This window comes from Sturnira hondurensis, unplaced genomic scaffold, assembly GCF_014824575.4.
Source record: "Sturnira hondurensis isolate 20B ecotype Veracruz unplaced genomic scaffold, ASM1482457v3 Scaffold0015793, whole genome shotgun sequence".
Taxonomy (NCBI): Eukaryota; Metazoa; Chordata; class Mammalia; order Chiroptera; family Phyllostomidae; genus Sturnira; species Sturnira hondurensis.
The window spans coordinates 1,514,147-1,527,442 of NW_028088424.1; the positions used below are offsets into that span (position 1 = coordinate 1,514,147).

At 38.7% G+C, this 13,296-nt stretch overlaps 1 protein-coding gene across 2 annotated transcripts; it reads right to left on the reverse strand.

Moving 5' to 3' along the window:
* Window positions 1-4,773: 4,773 nt before the first annotated feature.
* PIH1D2 (PIH1 domain containing 2) lies at window positions 4,774-13,294 on the reverse strand. 2 transcript variants are annotated; one of them, XM_037065580.1, is made up of 7 exons: window positions 13,011-13,294; window positions 12,004-12,206; window positions 11,164-11,287; window positions 10,551-10,796; window positions 9,934-10,196; window positions 7,976-8,106; window positions 4,774-6,962 (listed from the first exon to the last, which is right to left on the reverse strand). In XM_037065580.1, the coding sequence occupies exons 1-7, from the start codon at window positions 13,075-13,077 to the stop codon at window positions 6,776-6,778; spliced, it is 1,221 nt and encodes a 406-aa protein (XP_036921475.1). In that variant the 5' UTR covers window positions 13,078-13,294; the 3' UTR covers window positions 4,774-6,775. The 2 variants fall into 2 exon arrangements, with proteins under 2 accessions (XP_036921475.1, XP_036921476.1); XM_037065581.1 differs by having other exon boundaries at window positions 12,004-12,225; window positions 13,011-13,098.
* Window positions 13,295-13,296: the final 2 nt, after the last annotated feature.

Below are 13,296 nucleotides of genomic sequence, written 5' to 3' on the forward strand. Positions count from 1 at the left end.
CTTAATCTGACTAGTGCTTCCTTGTATGTAATATATGAAACTGTGCCTTGAAATTTAGGACTTTTATTGTTGAATTGATTTTTAAAAAAATATATTTTATTGATTATGACTTCTAGCCAAGATGGAGGCGTAGGTGGAAACACTGTGCCTCCTCACACAACTAAGTTTCAAAACAACAAAGTTTTAGTAACAAAAATGCAGCCAAAACACAGAAAATTGAACTGTACGTAAGTCCAACGACAACAAACCACTCAGCCAGACTGATAAACCAAGCGAAGGAGAGAACAGTTGAGACAGACCACTCAGGCTAGGGCCCCAGTGACGGGAATTAGAGCCTGAAAGCACCAATTGGAAAGTCTTTCTGGTCGAGGTGCCAGGCAGAAATCTGAGGGAGAGTGGAGCAAAGCACCATTTTTTTCCCCTCTCTGACCCCACCCCCACGTACAGCATCACAACTTAGCAATTGGATTGACCTGCCCCAGTGAACACCTAAGCTTTTGCCCCTCATACGTAACAGGTTCGAACAGACCAAAATATTATGGCTCGAGCAGAAGAAAAACTCAAAGCCCCAGGGCCAATAATTCTAAGCGATCAAGAGATAGCCAACCTATCAGATGCATAGTTCAAAATACCGGTGATCAGGATGCTCACAGAACTGGCTGATTTTAGTTGCAAATTAGATGAAAAAATTAAGGCCACACTGAGTGAAATGAAGGAAAATGCACAGGGAACCAATAGGGATGGAAAGGAAACTGGGACTCAGGTCAATGGAATGGACCAGAAGGAAGAAAGAAACATTCAACCAGAACAGAATGAAGAAACAGGAATTCGAAAAAATGAGGAGAGGCTTAAGAACGTCCAGGACATCTTTAAATGTTCCAACATCCAGATTATAGGGGTACCAGAAGAGGGAAAGAAACAGCCACGAGTGGAAAACTTATCTGAACAAATAATAAAGGAGAACTTCCCCAATCTGGCAAAAGAAATAGACTTCCGGAAAATCCAGGAAGCTCAGACAGTCCCAAAGGTGGACCCAAGAAGGAACACACCAAGGCACATCATAATTACATTAGCTAAGATGAAAATGAAGGAGAGAATCCTCAAAGCAGCAAGAGATAAGGGGACAGTCACCTACAAAGGAGTTCCCATCAGACTGTCAGCTGATTTCTCAAAAGAGACCTTACAGGCAAGAAGGGGCTGGAAAGAAGTATTCCAAGTCATGAAATCCAAAGACCTACATCCAAGATTGTTCTATACAGCAAAGCTTTCATTTAGAATGGAAACGCAGATAAAGTGCTTCTCAGATAAGGTCAAGTTCAAGTTCATCATTACCAAGCCCTTATTATATGAAATGTTAAAGGGACTTATCTAAGAAAAAGAAGGTAAAAAAATATGAACAGTGAAAGGACAGCAAACTCACAGTTATTAACAACCACACCTAAAACAAAAGCAAACTAAGAGGACAGCTAGATTGGGAGTGGAACCATACTAATGGAGATCACATGGAGGGTTAGCAACAGGGGAGTGGGAGGCAGAGAGTGGGGAGGAGGTACAGAGAATAAGTAGCATAGACAGTAGGTAGAAAATAGGGGGAGTTAGTATGGGAGATAGAGAATCTAAAGAACTTGAGACACATGGACATAAACTAAAGGGGGAGTGATGGGGGAGGGGTGTGCAGGGTGGAGGAAGCATTCCTCTCCACCCTGCACACCCCCTCTTCCCCATTGCCCCCTTTATTTCATGTGTCACAAGTTCTTCAGCTTCTACATTTATCTATTCTCTCATCTCTTGCTGCTTCTAGGATTCTCTCCATTTTAATCTTGGCTCATGTAATTATGATGTGCCTTGGTGTGTTCCTTCTTGGGTCCACCTTTGGGACTGTCTGAGCTTCCTGGATTTTCCGGAAGTCTATTTCTTTTGCCAGATTGGGGAAGTTCTCCTTTATTATTTGTTCAAATAAGTTTTCCGCTCATGGCTGTTCCTCTTCCCCTTCTGGTACCCCTATAATTCGGATGTTGGAACATTTAAAGATGTCCTGGAGGTTCCTAAGCCTCTCCTCATTTTTTTGAATTCTTGTTTCTTCATTCTGTTCTGGTTGAATGTTTCTTTCTTCCTTCTGGTCCATTCCATTGACCTGAGTCCCAGTTTCCTTTCCATCCCTATTGGTTCCCTGTGCATTTTCCTTCATTTCACTCAGTGTGGCCTTAATTTTTTCATCTAATTTGCAACTAAAATCAACCAGTTCTGTGAGCATCCTGATCACCGGTATTTTGAACTATGCATCTGATAGGTTGGCTATCTCTTGATCGCTTAGAATTATTGGCCCTGGGGCTTTGAGTTTTTCTTCTGCTCGAGCCATAATATTTTGGTCTGTTCGAACCTGTTACGTATGAGGGGCAAAAGCTTAGGTGTTCACTGGGGCAGGTCAATCCAGTTGCTAGGTTGTGACTGGGGGCGGGGTCAGAGAAGGAAGGGCATTTGTTCTGCTCTCTGATTTTGGTTCCCTGTGCTGCTTCCTACAAGCAACTTGGGTCCTTCTGGTGCTGGTTCCTGGGTGGGCAGGCTTGTGTACATTCTAGGACCCTGTGGGTCTCCCCAGCAAAGTCTCCTGTGAGGCTGGGAGCCTCTCCCAGCCCCTCAACCCCCAAAAGTTTTTCCAGTTGGTGCTTTTAGGCTTTATTTCCCATTGCTGAGGCCCTGGGTTGCACGGTCTGTCTCACTGACCATTTTAAACATGCCTGGTTTATCTGCACGCGAATGTGTGACCACGGTCAGCGAGCCGCCTTGTGCCCCCAATGGGTCTGCTTGTTGCCACCCCATGCCTGGGATCTGCCACCCACCACCTGTGTGCCTGGGTTGGTCAAGCAGCCACCACTTTCCCCTGCCATGACCCCGCTCCACTGGCCTCTGCCTCTTACCCATCTGGATGAATGGTTCATTGTTGTCAGACTTTCATATATTTCAGTTTTCTGTCTCTTTTGGTTATTTTTGTCTCTAAATCTTTGTTGTCCTTAAATTTGGTTGTGCGAGGAGGTGTAGTGTTTCCACATACGCCTACATGTTGGCCAGAAGTTTGGCCTGAATTGATTTCTAAATATTTATTATTACATGGTATACAAGTGACACTCCATATATTCCACAGATATTTCTCTTGTACTGTTATGAAAACATCAATACAGTTATTCATAATTATAGCTCGAACTGAAGATTATGCAGAAGGAACAAGCTTATCACAAGGGACCATCATCACTAGGAGCTGCATCTGGTTCAAATACATGAAACTTCAGAGATAATTCAGTCTTTACTAATGTTTATGGCTTTAAACATTAGTTCCCTTGAAAGAAAAATAAAAAGTTACCTTCTAATCAAAATTGTTCCAAGTTAAAAATTAACCTGACCTACAATCTAAATCTGGATTCAGTCTATTTATCTTACCAGAATTGAGAGTAAAACCTAGAAATGATGGTTTGGTTCAAATTAGATTGTTTTATGTGTCTGGTCTAATTGTTGACCTGTCAGTAATTAATTTTCATATTAAATGATTAAGAGCAGGAATAGCTCATTAATCTGTATAAACTCTTAATACAGAAACATTTTGAGTTTATAGAATTGATAAAATCAGGACTGAGTTCTCAATGATATAATTTAAACACTTAAAATTCAAAGAGTTACTGAAGCACCTAATGTTGGAATATGGTACATAGCAAGATGAAAGTGTGATCTGGATGTGTTAGGTATTTTACTCCAGTCCTGAGGTTTGTGAATGTAGTTATATAGTATCTCAAGTCGTGGTCTACAAGAGGGTTGACCAGTGCAAGGCATGATAGGAAACATGTTGCAAGGGAATACGCATCACCCAGTAATGCAGAAACTCTGGAATACATGGAAAAATAAACACTGATAATTTTTAAAAAATATTTATTTGTGCCCTGGCTGGTGTAGCTCAGTGGATTGAGCGCGGGCCTGTGAATCAAAGGATCGTAGCTCGATTCACAGTCAGGGCACATGCCTGTGTTGCAGGCCAGTTCCCAGCAGGGGACACGTGAGAGGCAACCGTACACTGATATTTCTCTCGTGAGAGGCAACCGTACATTGATATTTCTCTCCCTCTCCCTTTCCCCTCTAAAGATAAATTAATTAAAAAAAATCTTTTAAAAATATTTGTTTTTAGAGAGAATGGGAAGGAGGGAGAAAGAGAGGGAGAAACTTTCATGTGCAAGAGAAACATCAATTGGTTGCCTCTCGAGTGCCCCCAACTGGGGACCTGGCCTGCAACCCAGGCATGTGCCCTGATGGGATTGAACCAGTAGTGACTCTTTGGTTTGCAGGCCGGAATTCCATCCACTGAGCTACACCAGCCAGAGCTGTTTTTTTTTTTTTTTTAAGTTAGGGAAAGATTTATTAAATTGAAACAAGAGTGGTAAGTATAAAATTAGATTCCTAAATCAAACTTCATTAAAACAAAGCCTTGTTTTCATCACAAGACACCATCAGAGAGTGAAAAGGCAAGGCAGAGTATAATATTTATAAAATAAAAGATACACCCAACAAAGAACTAATATCCACAATATGTGAGAATTCTACAGTTTAATAAGAGATAGACAACCCAATACAATTTTTGCAAAAGCCTTGAGAAGCATACTTTATAACCTAAGACTTTGAAGAGTCCAATACAGGTACTTAACATCATCCCTTATTAGGCAAATGCAAAATTAATCCACAATAAGATACTATTACACTCCCACCAGTATGTCAGATTTTTTTAACTGGCAATAAAGATGCAAAACAATGGAAATCATGTATACTTGCTGGGAACATAAAATTGGCTCAGTCACTTTCAAAAACTGTTCAGCATTATTTACTAAAGCTAATATGCATACTCTGTGCTGTAGCAATTCTACCAAATTCACACCTAATAGAAAATTGTATATTTTTATACCAAAAACATAGGAACAAGAATGTTCATAGCAGCATCATTCTTAATGTCCGGAAAGTGAAACAGCTCCAATAACCCAAATGTCACCAACAGTCCAATAAGTAAATAAATTGTGGAATATTCATAAGATCGTATTACTATACAGCAATAAAAAAGAATGACCACTACATGCAAAACACGGATGAAATCTCAGAGGTAACATTCAGTCAAAGAAGCCAGACAAGAGTTTTATACTTTTAACATCCATAGGAAGTTCAAAAACAGGTAAAAACAAATGTATGATGACAAGTCAAAAGACTGGTGACCTTAAGGGAAATGACCAGGAGGATACAAGAGGGAGACTTCCAGGGCACTGGTAATCTCTGCTTTGATTTGTGTGGTACAGGGTGGGTTTACTTTGTAAAAGGTTCTGCACTTCATATATATATTTACATATATTTTACTTAAAGTGAAGGGAAGGAGGGAAGAAAGGGAGTGAAGAGGGAAATGGAAGAGAGCTGGGAAGGTGAGGGGGAAAAAAAAAGGAAGGCTGATCATATCCTATGGGCAATGAAAGGTTATTGAAGGTTTTTGAGCAAGAGAATGATGCAGTGTTTTATGAAAGCATTTTATTGGCTATGCAGGATTTACTGGAGAAGTACAAATAGCAGGAGAGAACCAATGAGCAGACTATTGGAACAATCCTGGCATCCAAATCACCTGATAAATATTTATCAGTACAGTAATATCCTTGGCTTTTGCATTCACTACTACTGAACTTGAGATGTGGATAATAGCTGAGCTATTCCAATAGAGTGTGGGAGGAAGCACAAAGAATCGCTACAGGTTTGATGAAGGATCAAGGACTGTAATCGATCCAGTAAGATCACAGGTAGAACATACAAATTTGCCAGTTCCCAAATTACGTCTTTTACACCCTAGGAAAGCTGGCCAACAATCACCCTTCTACTCACTCTGGCTTGACATTGTTTCACTTCAGCCCTCAGTTTATCTCACAGACTTCTCAGTTTATGAGACTTGCTTCCAAGAGTGCTTCCCACTGCCTGTGCTTCCTGTGACTCTTCAAATTTTTTTACAGGGTCTAGTGTCTGGTCTTCCCACTTAAGCTAGAACAGCTTTTGGACTCGACATCTTGACTTAAAAGTACTCACCAGGTCCATCTCCTAGATTCCCAAAAGCCTTCCTAGGAAGCTGTCTAGGCACCTAGATTTCCTTGCTTTTCTCTTCTGGCTCACCAGTCCAGGGACAAGCGCTCCCGTGGTTCTAGCCTTAAAAATCAAGCCCTCACTACTGACAATCTGATCTAAAACCAAGTTTATGGAAAACTGGTCTTTAAATCAAGAACAATTTATGTCAACTTCAAATTCCAGTTTTGAAACCAAAAGATGTCTGTAAGATTCAAACCACAGTTCATTATTAGTTAATACTCCTCCTGGGCAGTTTTGCTTTTTGTAGGGAGGGGTAAGGACAGATGGTTATATGAATATAAGATCCACTAAGATAGTATCAGTGAAAATATTTTGGGAAATAATTAGGATATTAATTTAACATTTAATCATTAAGTGTGTTGGACCTTGAAATGCATTTCATCAATGTGTACACAGATACACAGATGCGGACATAAGTAAATGATGAGAGTACAAGAGTAGAGAGGTTCAGTCAGGAAATCAGTTTTGATTGATTTTGCAGAAGAAAACGTGAAAGCACTCCAAGTGTTTGGAGAGATGAGAATATAATAGGTTTGTTAATTTTAGGACTTTATACAATTGTAGACCATTTTCAGATGATAAATTATCCTATTTGCTTGAAGGATTCAAATCCAGGTGAAGTTTAAGAAAATTATGTTTTTAGCCCTGGACTATGGGCATTGTCCTGCAAAACTGAGGGGCAGTCAGTTTGACCCTGTCCTTTAACCCAGTCAGCCTGGGTTAAGGACAGGGTCCCCAGTTGGGGGCGTGTGAGAGGCAACCAATCACCACCAATCAATGTTTCACACACTGATGTCTCTCCTTCCCTTCCCTTCTCTCTAAAAATAAAATATTAAATAAAAAATGTTTTTAAAGTCATGTATCAATTATACCTATTACACATATAACAGTTTCTAAAGTTAAAAAGTTTTAAAATTAGTAAGAACTTTATTTAAAGACTGTTGAACTAGAAACCAATCACAAGGAAGTCGTTTTGTATGTAGAAAAGATAATTAAGGGATGTTTATAGTTTGATGTAAGCATTGCTTACCTGGGATATAAATAGGGAAGTTGATACCTTTGTATTAAACAACTATCTGACAACTTGATGAATGGGAATTGAAAAGTATTTCACCTCTGTATTTTTAAAAATTACTTTCCTAGGAGAAAGGCACTTGTCCCCAAGTCAACTTCTTTTTCTTAAATTAGAGTTGGATGTATTTTGCATCATATGTGCAATAATATTCAAGTACTATTACTGCTTCATTGTATCCAATCCACAGAAAAGTCTACATCTAATATTAAAAGGCCTACCTGGTCAGCTTGCACTCCAGAGCTGTTCTATAGAAGTACATAGGTTCACAGAAGCAATATGTTTGCATTATTACATTGGCTTTGTATCTTTATTGCTGGAGGAAACTTTTCCTGCTATGGCCCATATTGATAATAAAAAAACTTCTTGCATTCTGGGATTTATTTCTGATTCAAAAATAACCAGAGACAAAATTTTTTTTCAAGCAGCAAACTGAGAATTCTCACGTTACTTGGAAACAAATAGAATTTTTCCAAGTGGTGTTTGTTACTTAAGACCATTACAAATATCTTCAAAACAAATATATCAAGGCAATACTATTTTTAGTAGTTTTTGCTTGGTGTCAAATTTATTTGAGGAGAGTTTATTTTTTTTAAGGTAACAGCTTATGAGAAAATCTCATTCCATCAAAAGGAATTCTTAGAAAATATGAAACTAGTGTTTAAGGAAACCAATTTATCTCTTCACCCATAATGAAGGTCCTATAATTCACATAACATTATCACTGAAAACCTGAAAAACATAGTGCTCTTGACTTACACCAATGGCATTGTGACGATTAATGTAGCTTTCTCTTTGATAAATTTTGCTGTAGTCATTTCAGTATTCACAGATTCTGGAAGATTCAGATGTAATCTGTACTTCTCAGAAACCTCAATCAATAAATCATCCTAAGAATAATAAAACATGGAAGATTTTAAAGGATGAAAATACAAAAATATTTCCTGGTTAAAATTAGTGCTATTAAATTACTGTTCCCAAGTTACTCCTTTCTCGTAAGAAAAAGATCTCAATTTACTGCCATGTGACCTGCAATGAGCAATAAAGTTGCTGCTGTAAATTCCCGAGCTTTTGAGATTATTTGTCATTGCCACTTAATACATCAGAAGTTTATTGGTAGCAGTACCAGAAGATGGGTGTTGTGATCCCAAATTGTGTGAATTGACTTTGGGGCAGACTAGCAAATAGCAAGGAAACTTATTGGACGCTGAAAAGATGGTGATGCATGTTTCATAATGATAAATCCCTTAGGAAAACTATAAATAATTTGGAAGACAAATTGTGTACCTAGTTAATTTGTAGCTTTAGGTAAAGAAGTGAGAAAATAAAATGTTGGTAGCATGCATTGGTTTTATTGTCTACATCTAACAAGGTACAACAAAAAGATGAACTTAGACTAGAATTTACCAGTTTGCAAGCAAAGTTGGAATATGCAGAGATCAGAAATTCGAAGACTTGACAAAAGTGCAACTAATTTTTATTTTCAAGCAGTAAAGAATAAAATTTAGATTTTCAAATATCAACATAGACTGATTAAGACAGCCTGGAGGCAAAAACTAAATCACAAGTTTATACTTTTGTTAAAATTTCTACCTGGGTTAAGGTAGACCTCAGTAAATCTCTACATTTGGTTCAGATGATAGCTATTCAGTCAAAAACACAGGTCACTGAAAAATGGACATGTCTAAAAATAAACTGTTAGGTATAGCACTGATTGGAATGAAGTACAAATGTTGCCAGCCTGGACTAAAACTAATTTAAAATAATCTTCGAACCCCAACATTGTGGGTATGAAACAGGCTGAATAAACTGCTCAGCATCTAAGGATGGAATAATCTTCCCCCCCTGCTCTCTTTACAGGTGGCCAAAGTAGATAGTGAAAGTTGGGGCAGGGCTGGGGAGGAGGGGGCAGCAACCTCCCAAAGAATGGAACGGAAAGTAATGGGAAACAGCGGGAACAAGGGAGCTAGGTAATAAAGAAATCTGTCATGGCCTAACTGAGAACGTAGTCAACCCTATTTAGGGAATAGTACTCTCAAAACACTGTTGCCCAGGATTTCAGAACTGCTATGTACCTTGTATTTTTACCATTTCTGAATCGAGATTATTAATTGTGGTTATCGTCTCTTGTGTTTGCAGTTCACAGGTCTGGTTTGACAGGAGCAGAATGCAGGCTATCATGGCAAAATCCTGTACTTTGGAGTGTGATAATGGAATTGGAAGTGTCTTTCTTGAGAAAAGGTGCAAGTATTTGTGACCAAGTGTGGATGGACTGTGGTAGAGTGAGGATTATTGCCAATTATTTGATCTTCTATAAGAGGATCACACATATATCCCTGCCGTGCAACTTCCTGTGATGACTCTTGAGAAGAGTATTTGTCCCTGCCCTATCGATGTAGCACTTGGTCTAGTGACTTACTTTGGCTAATAGAAAGTGAGTAAAAGTGATACATGCCATGTCTGAGAGGAAATTTTAAGATCCATTGCATGGCTTGGCCATTTCTATTTTCTCCCTGCCAGGAAAATGACATGTGTCAGATGGGAATTGCTTCTTTACCTGTATCTTGAAATGTGTAAGATTTGTCAATCAGAGCAGGCCTAGCTGACATGTAACCTGAGCAAATTATTAAACCACTGAGATTGTGGAGTTTGTTACTATAGCATAATATAGGGAATATTGACCAATACAAATTTATAGTATAAACTATTCAACCTACCTGAGAAACACTAAGGTCACAGAGAGACACTGAATTAATACCGGGTAATTCAACCTTTAATTCAATTTTCAGTGGTTTCTTATTCTGATCCGCCACGATTTTTAACTCATAGGCTGGTCGCTCCATGTCCACCTGGATCTCTGTACTGGAAATCTCTTCTATCAGGCACCCTTTTTTGTCTGAAACTTGGTCTCTTTGTAGTAAAAGTTGAGGGAAGTGATCTGGATTGCTCACACTACTACTTATCTGTTCAAGGGTTAGTTCTTTATGAAATAAAGGGGGGATAAAAACCACAAAATTAATCAACAACATAAATTACTACCAAGCTATCAGCTGCAATATATATACAGTGTTAGCCAAGATGGCAGATAAAACTGCAGCTAAATTAGCTGGGAAACTTAAAAATTGGGAAACTTAAATCAGAATCTTAAACCAAAAATATTGAAAAGTTTGTAGGTTTTAAAAATCTTTAAGGACATGCTAATATTTCTAATATCTAACATTTTTCTTTTTTAAGTTTCTCATCTTCTAAAATTGAGATTTCTAGTTTGTAAAATGTACACAGGATACAAAAATTTTAAGTCAGTTTAATTTTTCATTTATATTCATTAACTTACCCTTTCTCATGTTCTCTCTTAAATCCATGTGGTCAGTTTGGATTCTCACCAGATTTTGTTTCATTCTTTGAATGCTTCCTTTTATTTTAAATTTAGTAATATGGTAAAAGTGTGAGAGAGTGAACTGGAATTGTTCCTCAATGCATTTCATGGCCATCCGTATTAATTGGTCTTTTTTCACTTGGTCCTTCTCTGCTGCCTGGAGAACATCAGGGTTGTAGGCAACATCGATGACAGTGTAAACATCTGCGTGTGAGATTCAGAGAGTGTGAAATGAAGACAGCTTGTTTCACTAATGATATTGTCAAGTAATATATTAGGTCATCATCCTGATAAAGCTAGAATGTATACATTTTATTGCTATATTTTCAGAGGCAACCATAATGATGCTATGTACACAAAATTTCAAGTAGGCATTTTATACAGGTTTAAAACAGCTCATATTATTAGACACAGTATTCAATTTGCATAAAGGTACATTTACTTAGTCAATCCCTACATTGTAACCAAATAAAATAGTTGACATGTAATGTCTTTTACCAAGTAAAATCTGGTTCATGGTATTCCCGATACAATTTTTAAAATATGCTTTGGGTCCCCTATTTCTATGTACCTGATGTTTCAGACATATCTTCTGGTCTGCCAACACTTAGAGGTATTGGATGAGTGGTTGATTGTGGAACTGGAATTCTTTTCCACTGACATAAGTTGATAAAAAGTATTTTTTCTTTTGGTTTCTAGAAATCAAATAATTTTGCATATCTTAAAGCCCAGTTTTTATGTTTAAATAATATCCTAAAAGTAATACATCACAGAATTTGAAGAGTTAGAACTTTAGGCTTCAAGTAAGTCATTAAATGCATTAAAACTGTGTTTGAGAAATACTGTTACCTGATTTCCCCAAAGCTTTTCATCAAGAATTCAGTTGCTACTCTCAGAGTAACTGGGAGGAGAAAGGGGGAATTGAGCTAAGCAGTTGTTTCAGGTAAATTTGTTTGACACTCTTGTACCCACTTCCTTATGTCCCCAACTAAATAACTTCTCTTTGTTTGAAAAATCTCCTAGTCTATGATTCTCTATTAAATTATTACATTGTTACTTTTTATTTCATTCTAACAAGAAAAAATATCTCATTTTGAGATCTCCAATGTATATCAGTATGAATCCCATTTTTACTCTTTCAATGCAATCTTCCACATTGCACTTCATTTTCCACTTAAGAGTGGCAGTTTCCCTCAAGTTTTCTTGTGTTGAAGTAGCAATAGCGAAGGGTAAGCTATTCTGTGGTTATTGCAGGGTCTTTTCATTCAGGACTTGAGGACTGAGGAAGTCTCATGGAAGCCCTCATCACACACACACCTTTGGCAATTTCCAGACTACAGGAGACACCAGTCAGCCAAAACCCAGGTGGCTGGAAAAAGGGAAAATCCCCCGGGGCACCACATCTACCTACCAGGATTCTTGTTTGTAGACAGAGCTGTGGTTCTGGGCCAGCACAGAGCTGTTTGCCCTCTTTCAGCTGCTGTTGAATGAACTTCTTGTAGCTCTCAGGGTTACTTTCAGCAAGATCATCTAAGAGGTTCCACAACTGATTAACTTGGGTGAGCAGACCCTTTGAGGATGATTCCATAATTGAGGTGAATAGCCCTCTTGAGTCTATTGTGGAAAGACATGACTTAAGGAAAAATAACTGTGTAACTATTGATTCATTTCTTTTGGGGAGAACAGGTCAGGAATTGTTTTGGTGAAGTTAGCTGTTATCCCTAACACATGTCTAAAGATTGCGGATCAGAACCACTTTATCTTTTCCTTATTCTTGAATTATCTACTACCCCTTGTTAAATTCTCAAGTTGTTCTCCAGATAATACGGCCTTACCTCTACCTAGACCCTCACAAGCTGTGAGGGGAGCGAGTACCCATTTGACTCTGGATTTCCCGATAGTTTCCTTTTTCCAGCGCCTGGGTTTTGGCTGACTGGTGCCCTGTGCGGTCTGGAAATTGCCAGAGGTGTGTATGTGATGAGGGCTACATGAGATTTCCTCGGTCCTCTGCATAGCTTAGTAGTTAAAAGCATGGACCCTGGAGCCAGAATGCCTGGATTCTAACCTTAGTACTATCATTTACTAGCTGCGTGATCTTGAGCAACTGAGTTATATATGCGCTTCATTTAATTATCCTCAAAATGAAGACATTACCTATCTCATGGGGTTATTATGAGGATTAAGTAGGCTAATGCAGTGAGGCTGGAATAATTGGTCAACACTGTATGAGAAAATAATATCTTCTCTACATTTTGACATAAGTTCCCTCGCACCCACCACTCCTCTACTGAACGTTGTTCCAGAGCATCCATAGAATGAGGAAAAGAGGAAGTTTCAGTTCTTCAAATACTATATTAGGGTTAGACTAAAGGGGAAACTTAACTAACGGACAATCATTCTAGAGGCCTGAGAACCCACCTCTTTCCTCGGCTTCTTTACAAACCGTGACGCCTGTTACCAGGGTAACCAGGCTAGGTACGCACATAACTGGGTCCGGCAAGCTCCCAGCAGAAAGGTTTTTACATTCAGTTCCGGAATCCCCCCCTCCTGGGCCTCACTTCTCGGCTGAGCCCCACCCACCTCTTTTCCAGGAAGGCGTCCGCCTCCCTTCTGCACCTGTTGACCTCTCGAGTGACCTGGAAACCCTCCCTCTGAAAGTCTGAGTCTCCTGATGGTGGGAAGAATTTCTCAGCAGCACGACTTC